Source organism: Aotus nancymaae, unplaced genomic scaffold, assembly GCF_030222135.1.
Source record: "Aotus nancymaae isolate 86718 unplaced genomic scaffold, 86718_ANA_hifiasm-v0.15.2.pri h1tg000032l_0, whole genome shotgun sequence".
Taxonomy (NCBI): Eukaryota; Metazoa; Chordata; class Mammalia; order Primates; family Aotidae; genus Aotus; species Aotus nancymaae.
Window position 1 is genome coordinate 10,515,724 of NW_026988445.1, and position 20,185 is coordinate 10,535,908.

General features: G+C 35.7%; 1 protein-coding gene across 3 annotated transcripts in view; it reads right to left on the reverse strand.

Annotated features, from left to right (window-relative positions):
• Window positions 1–332: 332 nt before the first annotated feature.
• TAF1A (TATA-box binding protein associated factor, RNA polymerase I subunit A) overlaps window positions 333–20,185 on the reverse strand; it is a 30,929-nt gene continuing 11,076 nt past the window's right edge. For 2 of the 3 annotated variants that reach the window (XM_021677287.2, XM_021677286.2), the window contains exons 5-11: window positions 18,268–18,466; window positions 13,044–13,174; window positions 12,025–12,183; window positions 6,317–6,383; window positions 5,440–5,563; window positions 3,631–3,785; window positions 335–787 (exon numbers count right to left, since the gene is read on the reverse strand). In XM_021677287.2, the coding sequence (XP_021532962.1) occupies window positions 675–787; window positions 3,631–3,785; window positions 5,440–5,563; window positions 6,317–6,383; window positions 12,025–12,183; window positions 13,044–13,174; window positions 18,268–18,466 (948 nt within the window). In that variant the 3' untranslated portion in view covers window positions 335–674. Of the gene's footprint in view, window positions 788–3,630; window positions 3,786–5,439; window positions 5,564–6,316; window positions 6,384–12,024; window positions 12,184–13,043; window positions 13,175–18,267; window positions 18,467–20,185 lie in introns of all 3 variants that reach the window. The other variant, XM_021677285.2, reaches the window with a different exon arrangement.

Here is a 20,185-nt window from a genome sequence, read left to right on the forward strand (position 1 = left end):
AGAGGGGACATGTGAGTTCTAAGCATGTCTTAGACTGCTGTGCCAGGCACCAAAAAAGCCAAGAGCCCCTTAAGTTAGGCCAGTGCCAGCTGAAAAGAGCCAGACTTCTACACTGCTGTGACCCAAATTAGTCCTCTAAAGTCAAAGGTCTCTCTCTAGCAGGAGGATATTTTGCCCCAAACTGTCATGTCTTTATACAGAAAGAGAAAAAGTCTTTTTCTAAATCCTTCTCTCTTTTCAAAATTCCTCAACAGAACTCATCACCAATATATTTCTTCATGGTGGTATACCTAAAATTGATTGATCAGAATAAAAAGAAGAATGCCAATTCATTTCACAGTACAAGTTGTATTTTATTACACAATAGCCAGAGGAAAATTATTTGCAAACAATAACTGCTGTAGAGCTATATTATATTCTCTAGTTAAATATTTTTTCATTTAAAGAATTATTCCTTAACAAATGTAACATTTAACATTACAAAAAAGAAAACAGACATATTTACAAAGAGCAAAGGCAGTAATATTGTTTCTCCAGCTATAAAAAAAATTTAAAAATATAAAAATAAGTTTTTTAGACTCATATAAGCTTCTTAATACACTACATAAATACATTCAGTAACTACTGAGCCGCTTACTGTGTAGCTACTACTGTGAAATAACTAAAATCCAGCATCAGAGTCTTGGATTTACAATACTGTATTTCTTCACAGATCTCTTCATCCGCTTAATTTTCTTCCCTAAGATTTGGTGATCTTGCTTTAAAATATACCGAAAATATCTACAACCTAAAAAGTAAAGCAAAATAAAAAGTTTTAATACTCATCATTTTTTCTCAAGTATATTTCTACATTTTAAAAATTTTGCTTTAACTTTGGCACACTAATGATTATGAAAATAAATTTGTACTATCTACACCAATATGGCCTAAGCATATTCTCAGCTGTGTCCAATGAAATCTATTTCCTCCTATATACAAAGATGTTTCTAATCTATCATAATTAAAGCACAGACTTTAATTTGTTTTCTACCCTTCCTCCTATACCCTAGCGATGGTGACAGGCATATTGTATACAGTCACGTATTAAATGAGCCTTCTCTAGAAGCGCATTTGTATAGATTCCTTTTCAATGTTAGCTTATAAATCAGCCAAAGTTACATTTATAACAGTAAGAAAGTTCTCTGTAGAAAATCTTGGTGTGAATGATTAGAATAAACAAATCATAGGTTAGAAATGGTCAGACATTATCTATTCATTCCAGCCATGTGTCAGGCAGCAAAGTAGAGACCATGTATCTCTGACAGAGGTGCCTCATGTTCATTAGAAGTTCCACCTGCTCTTCATAGTCTTACAACACAAAGGACTGTCAGGTATTTGTCAAATACTTCAGACAAATGAATCATATTTCTGTAAGAAAAAGTAAACTGGATATTGAGTTCTTTTTAGAGTTGGTAAATGGACAAGACCATAAATCACATATGAAAAATTAATTTCACTACAGTTTCAGCTTGTATGCAGTATCTTCTCTGAGAAAATGCAAGGACATATACCGTACCTATAGTAACCATTTTTACCATTCCGGAAACTAGTATGCCAGAATTGATAATGTTTTGTTTCGTTGTTTTTCCTGAGATGGGGTCTCACTATGTGGTACACTCTGGTCTCAAAACTCCTGGGCTCAAGCAATCCTCCCACCCCAGCTTCCCAAGCAGCTAGGATTACAGGAGCACTGCATGCCACTGCACCCAGCTCAGAATTGGTAATGTTTTACTAGCTGAGAAGCAGTGGTGTCTGTAGTATTACTAAAATAATTTGTGTTTCTAAACATATCATACTCACCTTAGTAAAAAACAAAATACTTTGCACACAGAATTTTGCCTCTACCTACACAGAAAGCTGGGAATAACTTGGTTCCCACTCCAACAGAGAAAAAGCTTAATAAATCTCAAATATTAACTCTCGAGTCCACCAGAGAGCTGGAATCGCAAGGCAACCAAGCAGTTTCAATCCCAACAAGAAAAGGCCCCTCCAAGGAGAAATGAGCCTAGCTTGCTTTTAGCAGGGCATAGGAGGAAAGATAGCCACCATACCCCACTCTAAGCACAAAGCAAAGGCAGACCACGACTAGAATTTGAATCCTATAAAGTAAGGTTGGTAACCAGAGAAGAAGAAAATCCAGCTTAACTAATGAATAGACTGACTCAACCCCACACTAACAGCTTGAGAGGAGATGTGGCTCTTGCTGGAGTAACCGATACCTGATATTTGTAGAGTACTTTAGAAATTATGAAGCACTTTGATGCAATGTTCACATGATACTTACAACAATAAGATGGGTATTACAATGCCCACTTCACAGAAAAAGCTCCTAAAAGCTAATTGCTTGACCTAAGTTACATAGCAAGTGAGTGAGAGAACCGCAAAATTAACCCAGATCTTCCTACTCTTCTCAGAGACCTCTAAATAATTGTGCTAGATGCCTCTCTACTCATAAAGTAGTAGAAAATGACAATCCAAATCACCTTTCTGTTCCTTGTCATCAGTGTATTAGAGAATTTTTCTTTTCTTTTTTTTTTTTCGAGATGGGGTCTTGCTATGTTGCCCAGGCTGGAGTGCAGTGGCTATTCATAGGCACAATCCCACTACTGATCAGCACAGGAGTTCTGACCTGCTCCGTTTCCAACCTGGGCTGGTTCACCCCTCCTTAGGCAACCTGGTGGTCCCCTGCTCCTGGGAGGTCACCATATTGATGCCAAACTTAGTGCAGACATCCAATCAGCATAGCGCACTACAGCCCAGAACTGCTGGACTCAAGCGATCCTCCCACCTCAGCATCCCGAGTAGCTGGGAATACAGGCACGCGCCACTGCACCCGGCTTATTTTCTTCCTAATCAAATTTTATTACATTCACTGAGACTACTAATTCCAAAATAATAGAAACCATATTCAAAAGTGAATTGGAGAATCTCTTCAGCACACCTTAAACTCCAAAGCAATGGATTGCTTACTAGTGGTCACTGAAGATTTACTTTCTTCATTTCTGGACATACTTTGTGGCAGTTTCACTTCAGTACTGGCCACCTTTTCATATTTCAGTGGTACAAAGCAGGTAAGAGTTTTACCACCCAAAATATTCCTTTTCTTTGAAGAAAAAATCAATATCCCTTTTCTTTGAAGAGGATTTTTTTCACATGCTAGTAGGAGGTATTTTTTTCTCTTAAGTAGAGGAAATGTTTCATGCTTTCAGGAAGAGATAAGTAAATATTAGTATAATATGGAGCTATTAAAGAACAGTGAGGTCAATAAATAATATTTTCATACATTTAATAAAGTAAAAAATCTCAGTAAACTTTCTATAAAACCAAGGCTAAATGGTCAATTATTGTGAAAAGTCTGTATCACGTATCTTAATGCCCCCTAGCAACACTCAAGTCAGAAGGTGAAAACCAATCACAATCAATAATATGAAATCACTGAATTGGATTCATTCTTTCAGCAAGCAGTTATTTCTTAAGTGCCTAGTATTTTTAGGTACCATACTAGGTAAGCTCTAAATGAAGGCCATACTTCGTAATTTCAAATTTAGCCAAAAAACTGTGTCTAGATAAAAAGAAAACAAAAACATGTACCTTTCCCTAACAGTAATCCAGCCACAAAGGCTTTCTCACAGGCCAAAGCTGTGTCTTCCTTCCAATCACTTTTTGCCCAAAAGTAGCTGAAATGAAAGCTTGGCCACCAGTTTTTCCTGGAGTTCCACTCTTCCTGAACCCACACAAGGTGGTTTCTGGAAAAGAAAAATGTGAAAAGAGAAGGTCAATGATGGGAACAAATCTATATTATCAGAATTTAGACTTAATTAGAGTCTATGGAAAGATGACAAGGAAGGTGTTTCCAAACTAAATTCTGAACATGGTAAAGGCATAACACATGATTGGCAACAGCAGGAACGCAAATCCTTTTTTGTTCTCTTCCATCTCCATCTCCCATTTTCCATTTCACTAAACAGACACTTTAGCACAGTAGTTAACAGAACAGACTCGAAGCCACAATCCTAGATTCAAATATCAGCTCTTCCATTTATTATCTATGTGATCCTGGGCAAGTTGTTGAACCTCTCTGAGCTTCAGTGTCCTTGAGGACATTAGTGGTACCGATCTCATAGGACTGTTAATAAGATTAAACTATTCCAGTAGTAGGGTATGGCAGGTCTCATATAAAGCTCTTTGCATAGTGTCTGGTACATAGTAAATATTCAATCAATTTTATCTATTACTATTACTTAAGTAAAACCTTATTTAAAAATATATGCTGCCATGAATTATTATCCAAATCAAGATACCATTATTATACAAATACATGAACACATAGGTTTAACTGTTAAATGCAGGCAATGCTATGTGTCTGTGAATAATTCTTTCACTGTATATATTTAAGGTATACAACATGTTTTATATACATATAGTTAACTGTTGTGTGTGGTAGGAGCATCTGAACTCTACTTAGTAAATTTCCTACATGCAATACAGTATTATTAACTACAGTCTGTGATGTACATTAGATCTCTGTAATTTAATTGAACAAGTACTTACTTAGCACCCATGTGCCCCCTATGGTAGAACATCTAGAAGTTCAAAAAAATGAACCTCTTTGCTTTTAAGGACCTTATAATCTAGTAGGAGTTTATTCAGTGCTTGAGATTTAGAAAGTGGTTTACAGGGAGTGCATCAACATGACAGCAAAACCATTTTATTAACAGCACTGTTCTATCAGGACAAGTTAGCTCTGAAGCCTGAAACAAGTTCCAACTGATAATGAATTGCCTAACAACTAAAATGGATATAATAAATATATGAAACAATTTTGTGATATCCCTTCTTACCACACACTAAGTAAAAATAACAAGAAACTCGTTTTCTTTTACTCAAAATGTGACGCTAATAAGATTAAGATCAGAGGTACACTTTTAGATACCCAAGTCACAATGGATTTAATGAGTATTTGATGAATAAATAGGGTATGATGATCTTGTGAGGTCCTAAAAATAGCCACCGAAAATGATCAAACACAGGTAGGAGGAAAGCTGCTTCTCATGTGATTTTCCAAATTGATGCACAAATCACAAAGAGTCTTTAGCAAAGAGTGATCCCTGCTAGTCTTTATTTCCAATGGGAAAACACCTATGTATTCCTTACCAAACAGTAGAGCTAAGTACAGTATTTATTTCAATAGCATACAAAAAATTGATAGAATTTTTGTGTGTTTTCCTCATGACTCTGTATTTCTTTGCTTCAGAAGAAAATGTATGCAGAAAACAGCTGGACACAGTTCAAGAAATTCAAAAACATAAGCAAAGATGTTTCAAAATTGATAGATAATAGCTAAAATATTGGGAAATATTATTTATGATGATCTAGTAATAAATACTTCATGTTTCTTACCCCATTAAGGTCTTCTTCAGATATTTTGCCAAGTATTTCCAAGCAGTTATATTCTTAGTGCATCCGGCAAAATCTAAGACTCCAAATAATACCTCCAACCCTAGTTTATGGTGTTCTTCCTTTTCTGTAATGGTTGTAACAGTTCAAGTTTACATAAGGTATTAAAGTGTACCAAGCTAAAATATACATGTATATATTTTATCAATTGTATATGTACTTTACATCCATATAGTTGATAAAATACTGAATCATAAGCCTTCTAACAGTTTTTAAAAATTCATTATGCTCTTACTCCTGTGATGAATCTAAAAAACTCAGGGTAATTTCACCCATGTTAATGAGGTCATGGTGATGAGTCTGATCCCAATATGAGTTACACTCCTCTACTGAGAACACTTAAAGTACCTGCCCTGTTTGGGCATTTTATACATGTTCTCTTACATTCAGAGAGGAACCTAGGCAGTCCTAGGACCAGTTTGGGCTTAGCCAGTTGATTTCCTTCTATGAAGGAGTATACTCTTTCTATGGTGTGCTGAAATCTAGTAGGGATTAAAATGGAGTGAATTCTATAAATTGAAGCCATTTCTATTTTGCAAACTGCTGCCTTCATTGTATAACAGGAGTAGGCAAACTTTTTCTATAAAGGGACAGACAGTAACTATTTTAAGCTTTGCAAGACATACATTCTCTATCGTAACTACACAGCTCTGTCACTACAGTGCCAAAGCAGCCACAGACAATACATAAACAAATGGACTCCAACAGAACTTGATTTATAAAATCAGGCAAGGGGTAGATTTGGCCAATGGGCCATAGTTTGCTGGTCCCTGGTCTACAGCTTGTCTACACAAGGTATAAAACAAACTTTACTTATTACCTGATTTTCTAAGTAATGTATGGAATTCCAACATCAATTTATGAGATGGCACAATCTGATACAAAATCTGAAAGAAAGAACAGTCTTGTAATTTTTACATACTTGTAAAAGCATTTCTCAAATTTCAGCTACTTTCAAAATAAAGTTCTTACTGTCTAATACACTCTACATTTATTAAGTATTTTTAAAATATCTTGCTTTCTATTCTAGTTTCAATCTAAGTATAGAAAAGCATTTTCTGTAAAACTGTTTTTTTTTTTTTTTTTTTTGAGACAGAGTTTTGCTCTTGTTACCCAGGCTGGAGTGCAATGGCGCGATCTCGGCTCACCGCAACCTCCGCCTCCTGGGTTCAGGCAATTCTCCTGCCTCAGCCTCCTGAGTAGCTGGGATTACAGGCACGCGCCACCATGCCCAGCTAATTTTTTGTATTTTTAGTAGAGACGGGGTTTCACCATGTTGACCAGGATGATCTCGATCTCTTGACCTCGTGATCCACCCGCCTCGGCCTCCCAAAGTGCTGGGATTACAGGCGTTAGCCACCGCACCTGGCCTGTTTTTTTTTTTTTAAGTTCCTGCTAACAAGATAGTCAGGAGAACTGAGGAAAACAGACAGGGACTTACTATTTGCCCCATATACACATCTATACTATTTACCGTGCTTAAGAAATTAAAATAATTTCTTTCAGAAGCCAGGACTGAAGAAAAATATAAAGAAAAAATCAATTATCACACAGAAAATATACTTATTTACTGAACAGAAAAATCACAGGACATTTATATAAAGCAAAAAAACTAAAAAGGCTGGAAGGTAATTTCACAGATTGTGCTCAGGAACACAGTCTACTAAGGGTATGTGAGTAAATATTTTAACAACCTTTTACACAATAAAAAATTTAAAGGTTTTTCTTTTTAAAAATAGGAAGGACTATTTTTATGAATATTCAAAAACAGAATTTAAAGTAAAACTGTATTCTTCATTTTAACACATTTAATATTAGAAATGAATTCATCCTGTCTGCTTACTGAAGTACTTTGAACTTACATTGAAGTAATTTCCAACAAAATTAAAAGTAAATTTTGTTAATTTCTCTTAATCATTTTTAAGAAGATCAATCAAGATCAATACACCAATATCAGAAATATTACTGAAACTGGGTTCCTAGGAAAGTCACATATGTCTCATGATTTTATAGAATTCTGCATATGGCTCAATTCACTTAGTTTTTTTATTGAAATATAACATGTCATAGAAATATATACAAATCATGACATCCAATCAGTTAAGTTAAACACTTAGGTAACCAGCACCCAGATCAAATAATAGCACATCACCAGAACACTAGAAATCCTCCATTAGTTTTGAAAAATTCTTAGCTATCAGCTCTCAAATATTAGGGTTTTTAAAAAATTCGTTTGCTTCTGTTCTATTCAGAGGTCCTCCATCTCGGACTCCAATGACAAGTATGTCAGATCTTTTCAGCAATTTACTTGTATGCTCGTTTCTGCACCTTTCATTCTTTTTGTTCTCCCTGGTTTAGCCTGATATTTTCTATGCAGTTCATTAATCTTCTATTTTGCTATGTTCAATCCGCTATTAACCCTATGTATTGAGATCTTAATTCCAAATACTAAATTTTTTAAATGGAAAAACAGAATTTCTCTAAATCCATTGTCTTGAATGAGATAAGTATTCGACATAGTTATTTTCTGTAGCATTTAAAAAAACCTTTTAAAACACCATTAGTGATTGATAACCTGAGTGAAAGCACAGTCTTGCTTTTGTTGTAACAATCCTTAATATTTTGTAACATAAATGAGTCAAAAGTTATCTTAAGAGAGTAAAATAAAAATAGCAACTTTAAAAGTATTATTTAGTCTAGCCTTGGCAACATAGCAAAACCCCATTTCTCCAAAAAATACAAAAAATTAGCCGGGCGTGGTGGTGTGTGCCTGTAGTCCCAGCTACTCAGGAGGCTGAGGTGGCAGGATCACCTGAGCCGGGGAGGTGAGGGCTGCAGTAAGCTGTAATCATGCCACTGCACTCCAGCCTGGGCAACAGAGTGAGACCCTGTTTCAAACAATAACAACAAAGGATTGTTTAATAAAACAAAGTCTGTTCAAAAATTCATAAAACACAGTTTCCACATCTGAAGGTTTGATAATGCCAATTTTGATCATGAAAGTATAAAGATAATCAGACTTTTAAAAGAAAACAGAGATAACAACTTTTCTCTGTCATTTCTTTAGTTTGAAAAAGATCTTTGTCTTTCACCTGTAAAATACCATGATTAAAAACTGAACACAAAATATACAAAGAACTCCTATAACTTAACAACAAAAAGCAAAAACCAAACAACCCAATTCAAAAAGGGGCAAAGGACTTGAATAGACATTTGCCAAAGAAGATATACAAATGGCCAATAAGCACATGAAAGGATGCACATCACTAGACATTAAGGAAATGCAAACCAAAACCACAATGAAACTGAGATACCCCTTCACACCCACTAGGATAGCAGTCCCCAACCTTTTTGGCACCAGGGACTGGTTTCACAGAAGACAATTTTTCCATGGACCAGGGCTCTGAGGATGGAGGATGGTTTCAGGATTACATTATTTATGCACTTTACATTTATTGTGCACTTTATATCATTACATTATAATACATAATTAAGTAATTATACAACTCACCATAATCAGTGAGAGCCCTGTTTTCCTGCAACTAGATGATCCCATCTGGGGGTAATAGGAGACAGTGATAGATCTTCAGGCATTAAATTCTCATAAGGAGCACAACCTAGATCCCTCACATGTGCAGTTCACAATATGGTTCCTGATCCTATGAGAATCTAATGCCACCACTGATCTGACAGGAGGCAGAGCTCAGGGGTAATGCTCACCTGCCTGCCGCTCACCTTCTGCTGTGTGGCCTGGTTCCTAACAGGCCACAAACCAATACTGGTCCATGACCCAGGGTTTTGGGACCCCCTGCACTAGGATATCAATGATCAAAAAAAAGCCGATGGAGAATAGAAGGATGTGGAACTGCTGATGGGAATGTAAAATAGTGTAGCTGCTGTGGAAAACAGTTTGACAGTTCCTCAAAAAGTTAAAGAATTACCATATAATGCAGCACTTTCACTCCTAGGTATACAAACAAAAGAAGTGGAAGCAAGGACTCAAAGTACACTAATCTCTAGAGCAGCATTATTTATAATAGCCAAACAACAGACATAACCCAAATGTCTACCAAAAAAATGAATGGATAAGCAAAATGTCATAGGTACATAAAATGGAATATTATTCAGCCTTAAATAAAGATGGACATTTTGATATATGCTACAACATGGATGAACCTGAAAACATTATGCTAAGTTAAATTAGCAAGACACAAAGGGACAAATGTTGTATGACTGCACTTACATGAGGTGCCTAGAATAATCAAATTCACAAAGATGGAAATTAGCATAGAGGTTTTCAGGGGCTGGGAGGAGCAGGTAATGAGGTGTTATTGTTTAATGAATAGTTTCTACTTGGAATAATGAAAACATTCTGGAAATAGACAGTGATGGTGGTTGCAAAAAATTTCAAATGAATGTACTTAATGCCACTAAATTACGTGATTTAAAAATGATCAAAATGGTAACATTTATTTTTCTACATATTTTCCTACAATTTAAAAATGTAAGCAATATTATATACAACCCCATGAAACAGGGACAAATTTAACAAAATACATATACTAAAAACTAAAACAAAGTTCAGAGAGAAATGAAAAACCTACATAAATGGAGAGAAATACCATGTTTACACTTTAGAAACCTCAATACTGTTAAGATGTCAATTCTCTCAAACTGGTCTATAGATTGAAACTCTCAGCAAGACCTTTTTGTAGCAACAGATAAGTCAATTATAAAGTATACATGGAAAGTTAAAGAACCTAGAAAAGCCAAAAACAATTTTGAAAAAGAACAAATTTGTATAACTTTCATGATATGATTCCAAGACTTGCTACAAAGCTACAGTAATCATATTAAGGACATATGAGATATTACTACACAACCACTAGAATGGCAACAACTCAAATTCAAAAGACCTACAATACCAAGTATTGGCAAGGATGTGGAGAAACTGAATTTTCATATATCGATGTGGAAATATCCATCACTAGAACACAAGGGACTTCATATATAGCCTACTTGTTTTCAACAAAGTTCCAAATGTACTAAATGGAGAAACGAGAGTCTTCAATATAGTGCTGAACAACCATATGGGAAAAAATAAACCCTGGCCTTTGCCTCACACTACCCACAAAAAAATAGCTAAAAATCTACCATAGGCCTAAACATAAAACTATATAACACATCTAGAATAAAAAAATAGAAGAGACTCTTCGCTAACTTGAGATAGGCAAAGATTTCTTAGACAAAAAGCACTAATCATAAAAGAAAAAAATGTATAAGCTGAACACCAAAATTGGAAGTTTCTACTCTTTGAAAGATACTACTAAGGAAACCAAAAGGCAAGGCACAGTCGGAGAGAAAATATTCGTGATTCATATTCTTCAAAAAGGACTTATATCCAGATTATGTAAGAATTTCCAAATCAATAAGAAGACAATTGATCTCCCCAAAAACAGACTAAGTAGTTGGACACTTGACAAAAGAAGATATAGGAATGGCCAATAGACATATTAAAAGATCCTAAACATCATCAGTCACTAGGGAAATACAATTTAATGCCACATGAGAAAGCACTACATACACCCACAAGAGGTTATTATTCAAAAGACCTCCAATACCAACTGTTGGCACAGATGTGGACAAACTGAATTTTCATATATTGATGTGTGACTATCAATGGTACAGTCACTTCAGAAAACAGCTGGGAAGTTTCTTAAGAAGTTAAGCATATACTTTCCTTACTACTCTTAGGCAGCAATTCCTCTCTCAGGTAGCTACCCAAGAAATATCAAAATATATGTGTATACAAAGTCTTGTACATGAATGTTCTTATCAGCATAATTCATAATAGCCAAAAATTAAAAACTACCCAAATGTCCATCAAGAAGTGAATGTATAAAAATGAAATACTACTCAGCAGTAATAAGGAACAAATTACTAATATACACAATAACATGGGTGAATCTCTACGTTATGCTGAGCAAGAAAAGTCAGATTAAAATGAATATATAAGATTCCATTTATATGAAATTCCAGAAGAGGTAAAAATCTATAGTGACAAAAAGCGTATCGATGATTGTGTGGGGCCAGGGGGTGTGTGGACAGACTGGCTGCAAAGGGAAATGAAAGGCATTCCAAGGGTGACAGAAATGTTCTATATCTTGATTACCATGGTGGTTCATGAATGTAACGCATCCAAGAATATACTTAAGTGTTTACTGTTTGAAAATTAAATTTCAATAAAGTTGATTTTCAAAAAACATCAATGCAGAGCATTCCAACCAGGGTTGCACAAGATTTCTGAAATCCTGATCCTCTCTCCTCAGTCTCACCTGGGCAGCAGGGGATAGTGTGGACGATACTTAAGTGGAGATGGCAGCTGGAGCCAACTTTCTCATTTATCTCAGTGTACTGTACATTATTGTAATTTTCTGTGGATGCTATAAAAGTTAGAAAACAATAGCCTAAGAATGTTTTAATGTAGATTCCCAACCCTGTTCAAACATTGAGATAAAAATTCTATACCTTAAGCACACTTATCAATTTCGATCTTGGTGCCTTCTGTCTCTTTAGAAAGTTGTATAAGTAGATATGGGCATTTGGATTTGATGGAAACTTTTCATCATATGCATAATTGGTGAGTACCTCTTGGGCTCCATCTCGATCCCCATAGAATTCCAGCATCTATATAAAATAAATCATAATATATTAGCTGAATTCTGTAAGGCAGCTATATGAAAGATAATACACAGCATAAGTTTACTGATGGATATTTTTTAAAAAGCACAAAACTGACAGGGCTCCCATTTTTTTCCCTGTATTTTGTTACTATTAATAAAAAATGCAACAACCTCAACATAAATACTCTTCCTATAAAAAATAAGAGTCCTCAAAGCAGGGAATACTAATGCTTGAAAACGTGATGCAACTAACCTCAGTGCCCTACATAACTGCAGCCACAAAGGAGTACACAGGAATTATAGTTCATTTCATTCTGTTCCCATCTTTAAACAGGAATTTCCAGGTTATGATTTTGGAGATTATCTTCTGACAACACAATCATCACGTTAGCACTCATTAATTTTCACAAAGCAAATTATTTTGAAGATTTATTCCAAGTGCCTAGCACCAAGGCCCTCAGTCCTTTTACAATGACTCTGTGATGACAGAACATTCTTATGAACCTCCAAAAAGTCATCATTCTTCATCTCATATATTGTGACCCACTTTCGGAGTTTTGTCCTCTTTCCTTCTATATCCCACCAAATCATAAAATACCTTACTGTATTTATTTTAAGCTCAATAAGAGTAAGATTGAATTAACATTTACAACTATACTGCTATTTATTTTATAGATATTTGGCCACGATGGGTTATAGAGTGGTGAAAATAAATTCAGAACAAAAAAGAGATGCCATATTTTTGTTTCCTTCTAAATAATTTTTTCCATTAGTTTCTTTCTGATAAATAAAGATTAGGTATGCAGTCTCTGTATAGGCTTTTGACAAAATAAAACCAATACATTTTATGAAAATTCTACTTACTTCTACATAACTCTTCACAAAAGGGTCCCAAACTCCAGGAATTTTAATCAATGCAGAAATATTTACAGATGTCTTCCAGCTGTGGTTGAACACATCTTGGGCTACTGCGCTGTAAGCATAATCATCCTTATCTGCCCAAAAATAAAAGCTCTTTTAACACTGATTAAGTATTGAGGACTTCTATTAAACTAGGAATATAAAAAACTACCCAAGAGAAAAACTCAGTTCCTGATAGCTACAATGGTAAATTCCAACAAATATTTAAAGGAAAATACTAATTCTTCACAAATTCTCCAAAAAAAGGACAGAAAAGAATACTTCCCAATTTATTCTAAGCCAGTATTACCATGATACCAAAACCAAACAAAGACAACACAATAAAACTACAGATGAGTCTCTCTTATGAATACAGCTGCAAAAATCTTTAACAAAATACTAGCAAACTGAGTCCAACAACATACAAAAAGCATTAAATATCATGCCCAAGTGGGATCTATTCTAGGAATGCAAGGTTGGCTTAACATCTGAAAATCAGCTAATGCAAATAATAAAATAGTGATCTATTGATCTAAACCATACCAAAAGAATACAGGACCAAAACCGCATGATCATCACAATAGATGCAGAAAAAGCATATGAAAAAAAATACAAGAACCCTTCATGATAAAAACACTCAACGATTTAGGAATAGAAGGAACTTCCTCAATCTGATAAAAGGCATCTATGAAAAACTCATAGCTAATATGGAACTAAATGATAAAAGATTGCATGCTTTCCCCCTAAAATCAGGAACAAGAAAAAGATGTCATTTTTCACTACTTTTGTTCATTATATTGGTGGTTCCAGCCAGGACAATTAAGCAAGAACATAACAAAAAGACATCCAAGATTGGAAAGAAAGAAGAAAAACTATCTCCATTTGTAGATGACATGGTCTTGTACACAGAAAATTCCTAAGAATCCACTAAAAATTTACTGAACTAATAAACGAGTTCACAAAGGTTGCAGAGTACAAGATTAATAAGCAATAATCAACTGTATGTCTATATACTTGCAATGAACAATCAGGAAATAAAATTAGGAAAACAATGCCATTTGCGAAAGCATTGAAAGTAACAAAATGGGTATAAATTTTACAAAAGAGATGTAAAATTTTACTCTGAAAAGTGATACCGTTAAAAAAATTTTAAAGACCTAAATGAATGAAAAGACACCCTATACTCAGTTTAAAGACTTACTATTGTCAAGTTGATCTACAGATACATGTAATTCCTACCAAAAACTCAGTTGGCCTTTTTTCATTAGGTGACAGGCTAATTCTATAATTCATATGAAAATGCAAGGGATCAAAGAAGAACAAAGAATCTTTAAAAAGAACAAAGTTGGAGAATGCACACTATGACAAAAGTTACTACGAGGCTGTAGTAATCAAATGGGGCGATATAGACAGATGAGAGGCATATGTAGATCAATGGAAGATAATTTAGAGTCTAGAAATAAGCCTCCACATTTATAGGTAACTAATTTGTATGTGTGTGTGTGTAAGACAAGGTCTCACTCTATCATCCAAGCTGGACTGCAGTGACATGATTTCAGCTCACTGCAGCCTCGCTCTACCTCCTGGGCTCAAGTGAACCTCACACCTCAGCCACCCAAGTAGCCGGAACTATAGGCACACGCCACCACACTCAGCTAATTTTAGTAGTTTTTATAGAGAGGCATTTTTGTAGAGAGGCATTTTGTAGAGAGGCTCATGCGATTCGCCTATCTTGGCCTCCCAAAGTGCTAGTATTACATTAAAAACATTATGTTTTATCAAAATTTTCTGTTAGGGAAAAAATAACCATTACGCTAACTAAAAGAAGCCATTACAGAAGACCACACACTGTATGATTCCATTTGTATGAATGTCCAGAACAGGCAAATCTCTAGAGGTAGAAAGTAGATTCGTGGTTGCCTAGGACTGGAGGGGTAGGGAGAAACGGAGAGTACAGGGTTTCTTTTTAGGGTCACAAAAATATGCTAAAATTGTGGTGATGGTTGCATAACTCTGTCAATATACTAAAAACCACTGAGTTGTATATTTTAAGTGGGTGAATTTGTATGGTATGTGAATTATATCTTAATTCTCAATAAAGCTATAAAGAAAAAAAAATGAGAGATCACTACACCCAACAAATTGGCTGCTATGAAAACTCCAACAATAACAAATGTTGAGGAGAATACAACAAAAGAAAACTCTAATCGGATTGACAGTAGAGTACAAATTGCTAACCTCTTTGAAAAGAGTTTAGTATATTATATACTAAAGTTAAAGATGCACAAAACATATTCTACGCAAATTCTACTCCTAGAAATGCACACTTACGTGTACCAGTATACAGAAATTAGTAGGGGTTAATTTCAAAGCATTATTTATAATGGCCCAAAATTACAACCTAAATGACCATCAATAATAGAAGGAATAGTGTGTCTATCATAAAATGTTTTATAACCATAAAAATGAATAAACAAGACCTATATCCAATATTATCTTAAAACCAATGTTGAACAAAATATGCAGGGCCTAAAATAATATATATAGTATGAATCCAAATACTGCATTCAGATACAGGCAAAACTAAATCACACTGTTTACAAATGTATACATGAGTTCAAAGAGTATAAAGAAAAACAAGGGAGTGATTACCATAAGTCAGGAGAGGGATTTTCTTGAGAATGGGAGGAAATGCGATCAGGAAGGCACACAGGGAGAGCTTTTAGGTTAGGGTGACAGTATATGGTGTTCCTTAATCTGGGTGGTAGTTATATGAATGTTCATTTTAAATTTATTCATTATACCTCACATTTGTTTCATATGCTTTTTCTGTATCTATTTCTCGATCTTAAAGGTTTACAAGGCAAGTTACTTAAGTCTTTCGAAAACAGTAGCTATTAGAAGCACAAGATACTGCAAACCAAACAGAGGCACTGGTATTTTTTTTCCCAGTGACCAATTAAGTATATATCAATATGAACTTAGAAATGAGGTGATAAGAAAAGTAGATAAGACATGATACGGAAAAATTTTTTTTTAAAAAAGGGCTGGGAATGGTGGTTCATGCCTATCATCTCAGCAGTTTGGAGGCAGGATGATTGCTTGAGCCCAGGGGTTCAAAACCAGCCTGAGCAACATAGTGAGACCCCATCTTTACAAAAAAAATTAGGCATGATGGTGTACACCTGTAGTCCCAGGTCCTTGGGAGCCTGAGGTAGGAGGATCACTTGAGCCCAGGAGGTCAAGGCTACAGTGAGCCGTGATCACACCACTGCACTCCAGCCTGGGTGACAGCAAGACTCTGTCTCAAAAAGAAACGAGCAGATCCCTGAGTATAAATTGAGTGTGAATTTATTATAGGAGGGTACTGGTAACCAAGTGCGTCAATCCCAACCACGACAGAGCAATACATATAGCAGCAAGATAAGTCCCAAACTGACTCTCAGTACAAGTTCACATGGTAAATGTCTATGAGTCTGGTGATAAAGAAGTAGTCCTAACTTACATTCTCATTAAATAGACATTTGAGGTAAATGATCATCTAAGAGTTCTACACATTATCCCATCATCAGCTATCGTTGCTACAGAACTGTCAGCTACGGAAAAGTACTGAATCATCTACCCACAGGAGTAACATTACAAACGCCATGTTCCAACAGCTTTAATCATCAAATATTTGCTTGGAGTTTTACCTAACCATGTGTAAGAAGAAAAGTAAATACTGACTTTAAAACTAATCAACGAGTAAGCTTTTTTAAAAAAGAAATATTACACCAGAAAATATGACAAGACTAACAAATAGAGGATAGATATGACATCAAAAATTAGTCTAAATGGGAAGACATCTGGACTAATAAAATACACATGAAAAAACTTAGCACAGTTAGAAAGCAAGAGATGAAGATCCAAATGATTCAGGCTAAACATGCAGCTGATATATTAGGTTTAAGGTGTAAGAATGAGGGGTTGGGACAGGGATCTAATGAGTCTTGAAGGGTAGAGAGCATTCTAGATGAGGAAACTCTACAAAGACCTCACAAGATTATCATGATGAAGAAAGCAATTCAGAGTACCTTGAAAGAAGAGGGAAGGGAATTGAAATTAGTGAAACTACATGCCCAGAGACCAAGGAAATACTACCTTTTTTTTTTTTGAGACGGAATCTCGCTTTGTGAAATACTACTTATCACATAAGGATAATAAGGAAATACTGCTTACCACATATGCAGTGATAAATACTAGGGCCAAGATATGGAGGAGAATAAAAACAGAAAGGGGTTAATTCTAGAGAAATTATGGACAGAACTATACAAGGGAAGCAAATTGCAAAGAATCATACAGCTCCAAAGAATGCAAATCTGGACATAAATGAAGATGATAACATGCCACTGAAGGTTAACAGAAGGGGTATCAGTTTGAGAACTGAATGGTCAACATCTGGTGCAGTCAATAAATCAAGAAAATTGTCCATTATAACCTGTGTACAAAAATGAAATGACCATCTTGACCTATTCTTTAAACATTATTATTCGGAGAAACAACATTACAAAACATATTAAACTCCATTCTAAGCACACAGGAAGAAATGTTTATTATATGTGATAATGACTGCTGAAGAAAATCCAGCCAGGTTCCTCTGAACTCTCTTCTGGACTAGGCCTCACACTTGGCCAATACAGACTTGAAGAGACACTAGCATAGTTTGTAACAGTTCAAGGCCACATCCCCAGGATGACCCTAGCCCCTCTTGAAATGCTTGCCTGGGAAAACTCCAGAAGAATTTACTGTGGGTTCTGCTTTCTGCTTTTTAAGCTCCCCACTCCCACCCTTTACAACCCTAAGTCACCTCCACAGAGACTGGAATGGAGCTTAGTTCTTTCTCCTACTGTTAGCAGTTACTGAATCAAACCTGTCTTCACTGCTCTAATATCTGGCTGTTTATCCTTGACTAAATCACATTTAAAACAGCAATGAACCTAAAATGATCATGAACTTAATTATGAACCATCTAATTTAAGCTTTTTATATATCAGAAATATTATAAAGGATGATCAAGAATTTTAAATCCATAAAAAGTCTGTTCTCCGTAATAACTGGATGAAGTTGATAGTGAAATTACTAGATTACTCGTTAAGATCCCTTAGCCCCTCAGTCTCATCACAAGAAAAATTTACCTGCATTCACTCACCAAGCTCTGACAATTCCCTCTTCTTTTTAGACCAGGTATAATACTGCAAAAGCCCTTTGTAGGCCTGAATAAGGTTGATTAATATTTCCCGAGAAGACGTCTTTTCACCGTGTCTCCATGTCTCTGCCTCACTCAGATTTCTCTTAGCATCTTCAAGCATTCCATGATGCAGAAGATATAATGCGTGTTGTAAGGAGATCTGCAAAAATAGTAAGGGCACACTGCCATTTAAGCCACTAGATAATCATCAGTCAAAAAACTCAGTAAATATACAATATATGCTGGGCTAAGACCTTGGTAGGATACAAATAACCTGACACTGAAAATTTTGATGTTGGGGACAATCTAGCAAAGAAGACAGACACAGGAAACAATTAACACTATGTAGAGATGAGCTAAATTATGTAAACTTACAAACAGAAGACAGTGTGATATAGTGGGGTAAAAGAGGGCTTTGAAGATAGAGTGTCTTGGTTCATATGCCACTTAAAAACTAAACCAGCCAGGCACAGGGGCTCATGCCTGTGATCCCAGCACTTTGGGAGGCTGAGGCGGGCGGATCACGAGGTGAAAAGATTGAGACCATCCTGGTCAACATGGTGAAACCCCGTCTCTACTAAAAATACAAAAATCAGCTGGGTATGGTGGCACGCGCCTGTAATCCCAGCTATTCGGGAGGCTGAGGCAGGAGAATCACTTAAACTCAGGAGGCGGAAGTTGCAGTGAGCCAAGATTGTACCATGGCACTCAAGCCTGGAGACGGAGCGAGACTCTGTCTCAAAAAAAACCAACAAAGTAAACCTAGGTAAATTATTCACCCTTTGCGAGTCTCATTTGTTTTACGGAACATTATTGGCCCTTCAGAAGGGTGTTTTCAAGATTAAATAAGATAATATTTGCAATCCACCTAAAACCTAGTTTGGCCCATAGCAGACATTCAATAAATATTACTATTTTATACACATTATATAAGCTTAGAGAAAATATCTTAATAAGGGATGTTGAAGAATGGCTTCAGTTCACACAGAAAGTGTATCCCTGATACAGGAGAAGCAGGAAGAATAATTACACAAAGAATGAGTACTGGAAGAAAGGAAGACATTAAAGAGGAGAATAATGAGAACTACAATTAATCATTTAGCTACAGCCAAAATACTGCAATAATTTGTCAACTGGCCTCTCCATTCCCACATCCCTACAATCCACCTTTCAAAGGGCTACCAAAGAAATCTCGTCTTGTTAGTCATTTACATAAACTCCTTCAATGGCTCCCACTGACTACAGAATTAAAATCCAAGTTCCTTGAGTATGGGATACAGGGCCCAGCCTACTTCCCCTGACCTCTACCCAAGTGATTTTTAGAGCAACTAAAGTATCAGATATAGTGCTACTGAACTCTTTATAACCCCTGCCATGCAGGACTGCCCTTTTCTCTAATCTGCCTAGTGAGCACACAATTGCTTTTCAAACTAATCTCAAGTATTACTTTCATTCTTTTCCTGATTCTCCAACCCATTAAATCCTAACCCTCTCTAGTTCCAGAGAACTGGCCATTTTCTCCTTTATCTTCTCATTATGAGTTGTATTTCTACTATGGCACCCATAACACTTCATTCCATTTACATTATCTTCCTCTACTGTAAGAACCGTATCTAGCACCTGGACTGGTAAACTGCAATAAGTGTTTTTGAAATTATTAACAACAACAAAAAAATGTTTTATTATCTATCCTAATTATCACTCTCAGACTCTCATGGAGAAATTAGGTTCCCTTTCAGTTTTTTTACTTCAACTGAGTACATTCTATCAGCCAAAAGGGACCTAGCCAACAGTTTAAACTTCAATACTCCCTCCTCAGTCAAATGGCTATCCAGTTACTACCTGAAAAAAGAGATGTAGAGCACACATCAGGGTAGGC